A 4,672-nucleotide genomic window follows, 5' to 3' on the forward strand; every position below is an offset into this window, starting at 1 on the left:
AAACTTACTAACACCCACATCAATGATGAAGATTATGAGCATGCAAAAAATGTTTGGAAGTCATTCAATATTAAAAATTTAGGTGAATATACAGAACTTTATAACAAGACAGATGTATTAATATTAGCCGATGTATTTGAAAATTTTAGAGATGTGTGTTTAAAGGCATATGGTTTAGATCCTGCTTGGTATTTCACTGCTCCTGGTTTATCGTGGGATTCAATGTTAAAGGTGACTAAAATCGAACTAGAAATGTTAACTGACTATGACAAAATATTAATGATTGAAAAAGGTATAAGAGGTGGAATTTCACAATGTAGTAAGAGGTATGTAAAAGCAAATAATAAGTATATGAAAAGTTATAATAAAGATGAACTTTCAAAGTGTTAACTTATCTAGATGCAAATAATTTATATGGATGGGCAATGAGTCAATACATGCCTTACAAAGACTTTAAATGGGTTCAACCTTACATAAACATAATGAATATTCCAGATAATTCAGAAACTGGTTACATATTAGAAGTTGATTTAGAATATCCAGAACACTTACATGATAAACATACAGATCTACCATTAGCTCCAGAAAATATGTGCCCACCAGGATCGAAACAATCAAAATTATTAACAACGCTTTACAATAAAGAAAGATATGTTATTCACTATAGAAATTTAAAATTATATATGTCACTTGGAATGATATTAAAGAAAATTCACCGAGTATTAGAGTTCAAGCAATCAAACTGGTTAAAGGAATATATTGATCTAAATACAAATATGAGAACACAAGCTAAGAATAATTTCGAGAAAGATTTTTACAAGTTAATGAATAATAGTGTATTTGGTAAAACAATGGAAAACATTAGAAAGAGGCCATCAATTAGTTTAGAATGTGATCCAATGAGGGTGGAAAAGTTAATAGCGAAACCGAACTTTGATTATAGAACAATATTTACTGAAGATTTGTGTGCAATACATATGAAAAAAGAAAAATTAACCTTCAACAAACCTATATATGTTGGTATGAGTGTGCTAGATTTGTCAAAACTATTAATGTATGATTTCCATTACAACATTATGAAACCTAAATATGATATTGATATAGGCTTATGTTATACGGATACTGATAGTTTTATATATGAAATTAATACAGATGACTTCTACAAAGACTTAAATGAAATTATTGATTTATTTGATACAAGTGATTATGGAAAGGATAATCAATATGGAATACCGTTAGTAAACAAAAAAGTATTAGGAAAGATGAAGGATGAAAACAATGGTAAAATAATGACAGAATTTATTGGGTTAAGATCAAAGATGTATGCCTTTAAAGTTGAAAATAAAGAGGAGAAAAAAGCAAAAGGAATAACAAAATGTGTAGTAGCAAAAGAGTTAAAATTTGAAGATTATAAGCAAACCCTGTTCAATGATGTGAAAACATATAAAAATAAAAATCTAATTCGAAGTTGTAAACATGATGTGTATACTATATCTGTAAATAAGTTAGCATTAGATTCAAGTGATGATAAAAGGTATATATTAGAGGGTGGTATAAGTACATTAGCTTGGGGGCATTACAAAATATAGTTAAAATGTAATTATGTGTTGTGTAGTTGATAAGTGTTAGTGAATAATTATGTGTAGTTTAGTTTTAGGTAAAATTTAATTAGGTATTGTATAGTGAATAATTATATATAGTTTAGTTTTAGGTAAAATTTAATTATGTATTGTATAATTTTAGTTTTAGGTAAAATTTAATTATGTATTGTATAGTTTTAGTTTTAGATAAAATTTAATTATGTATTGTATAGTTTTAGTTTTAGATAAAATTTAATTTTGTATTGTATAGTTTTAGTTTTAGATAAAATTTAATTATGTACTGTATAGTTTAGTTTTAGGTAAAATTTAATTATGTATTGTATAGTTTTAGTTTTAGGTAAAATTTAATTATGTATTGTATAGTTTTAGTTTTAGATAAAATTTAATTATGTATTGTATAGTTTTAGGTAAAATTTAATTATGTATTGTATAGTTTTAGTTTTAGGTAATATTTAATTATGTATTGTATAATTTAGTTTTAGTTTTAGGTAAAATTTAATTATGTATTGTATAGTTTTAGTTTTAGATAAAATTTAATTATGTATTGTATAGTTACTATAGTTGATAGTTTTCGACTTATTAGAAGTTATATCAAAAATTTACTCATTAACCTACCCTCGTATATGCTAAACTAAATAGATGTCAGTAAATACTGTTCAAATATATATAGTTTGTTATGTTTATGATTGATAGTTTTCGATTTATTAGAAGTTATATCAAAAATGTATATATTATTTTCTTCATTTACGCTCGACATTTATAATCCAGTACGACAGCGCATATTTTGTTCCTAAATATTTGACTTTTTGAATCAAATTTATTGATTTTTTGAATCAGATTTATTTTTTTGAATCAGATTTATTGATTTTTTGAATTCAAAACCGGTTATAACCAGATTTCTTGATTTTTTTGAATCAGATTTATTGATTTTTTGAATTCAAAACCGGTTATAACCAGATTTCTTGATTTTTTGAATCAGAATTCTTGATTTTTTGAATCAGATTTATTGATTTTTTAAAACTCAAAACCAGTTATAACCAGATTTCTTGATTTTTTGTAACTAAATTTAATGATAGAATATGTTAGAAGTTATTATGAGTAAGATAGAAGTTATTTGATATGGTGATAGAAGTTATTTGGGAAATAGGGAGTGCGGTAGAAATTATTAGGAGTAGTTTAGAAGTTATTTGAAGGTAGGGGGATGCGCTATTGTTATTAGGGGTGCGCTATTATTATTGATGATGTGCTAGATTGTTATTGGAAATGATGAAGTGGCGCAGAATCCCCACCCCACCCCTACTTCCCCCGAACATTAGAAAACTTATTAGTTCATTTTTTTGACTATTGTTTATACACAAAGTTTCGTTGCAATTTTTTATGTTCTTTGCACACATCTGACATAATCTTACTAGCGCTTTTGATATTTCGTTATCAAAGGCTTGGAGGGACTCGTGTCCCACCCTATGTCTAAAACATCTGTGCAAAATTTAATTCACTTCGGTTCAGATCTTCTTACATTTCGGGTGTGAAATTTGAAAATTTTGTGTGGGTTATTTTGCTCCCTAAAACAGATTTTTCGCACAAAATAGAAAAAAAACCGTATTCCTTTATTTTTTGCGTATTGTCCATACAAAACGTTGCAACTCTTCTTGTCCTTCACACACATCTGACATACTGTTACTAGAACTTTTGATTTTTCTTGATCAGTGGTTTGGAGGCGTCGGTCCACACCCAACCGTTTTCTCCAGATAAATACGAAACTCGTAAACTCATTCTACGTCTGCAACATCTGTGCTCAATTTCATTCACTTCGGTTCACTTCTTCTTGCCTTTCGTTCGTCAACATTCAAAATTTTCGGTCGCGGCTTTTGCCCCCTAAAACCATTTTTCCGCAGAACATAAGAAACCCGTATTCGTTTACTTTCTGCGTATTGTCCATACACCAAGTCATGTTGCAAATTTTCATGTGCTTTACACACATCTGACATACTGTTAGTAGCACTTTTATTTCATTATGAAAGGTTTGGAGGGTCCGTGCCCTACCCAGCCGTTTTATTCAGGAAAATACGAAACCCGTATTTCCTCATTTTACGTCTACAATATCTGTGCACAATTTCATTCACTTCGGTTCGCATCTTCTTACCTTTCGGGCGTCAACATTCAAAATTTTGGATGGGGGCTTTTGTCCCCCTAAAACCGTTTATCCGCAGAAAATAAAAAAAACATATTTGTTTATTTTTTGCGTATTGTCCATACGTAAAGATATGTTGCAACTCTTCATGTCCTCTACATACTTCTGACATACTTTTACTAGCACTTTGAATATTTCGTAATCTAATGTTTGTAGGGGTCCGTGCCCCACTCAAACATTTTTTTTTTTAGGAAAATACGAATCTTGTATCCTCATTTTACTGCTGCAATATCTGTGCAGAATTTTATTTACTTCGGTTCAGTTGTTCTTGCCTTTCGGGTGTCAAGTTTCAAAATTTTGTGTGGGGCTTTTATATTAAACGTTTACATTATATTTTTTATGAGATTCTTTGTGGGGAAAGAGAGAAATGCTTTCTTCTGGTATCTCTTTCTTGCCATTCATTTTTTTTGAACTGCTTAAGTAAGATCATTTTTTAACTTTTGATGTCATTTAATTCCGTCACGATAATTAAATTGTCATTCTTAAGAATTTATTTTATTCCCTTATTTGCAGTTTACCACACTGACATATTTGTTGCAAAATTGAGGTTTGGTCCAACGCCTTTCGTATTCGCAACCAATCCAACCGCCGAGCTTTTTGGGTTGCCAGCTATTGCAGGAAAAGGAGAATTCCAAGTGGTAATGCACTTTTGGAGTCGTGTATACAAAACAAACATGTATTTAAGTTTAAATTGATTTTTCTCCATTTTAAAAATGTGGGCTAGACCACTAATGCGCTTGCCCCCTCAATTTTATCATTTGATAGCTTTCGAAAAAAACAATGAGCAGATTTCTGAGTTCTACTCAGTGTCGTGAACAAAGACAAAACATCCACCAGTATCAGTCTACAAAACAAAAGACGTGCAAATTAACTAGCACTT

The 4,672-nt window shown here is 29.6% G+C and overlaps 1 protein-coding gene across 1 annotated transcript; it reads left to right on the top strand.

Moving 5' to 3' along the window:
- The first annotated feature begins 1,022 nt into the window (after positions 1-1,022).
- On the top strand, positions 1,023-1,589 carry LOC145691938 (uncharacterized). The gene has a single exon (XM_081767242.1). It carries the CDS (start codon positions 1,023-1,025, stop codon positions 1,587-1,589), a length of 567 nt encoding a protein of 188 aa, XP_081623368.1.
- Positions 1,590-4,672: the final 3,083 nt, after the last annotated feature.

The sequence above is a fragment of the Thermobia domestica genome, chromosome 8 (assembly GCF_964235325.1).
Source record: "Thermobia domestica chromosome 8, izTheDome1.hap1.1, whole genome shotgun sequence".
NCBI lineage: Eukaryota > Metazoa > Arthropoda > Insecta > Zygentoma > Lepismatidae > Thermobia > Thermobia domestica.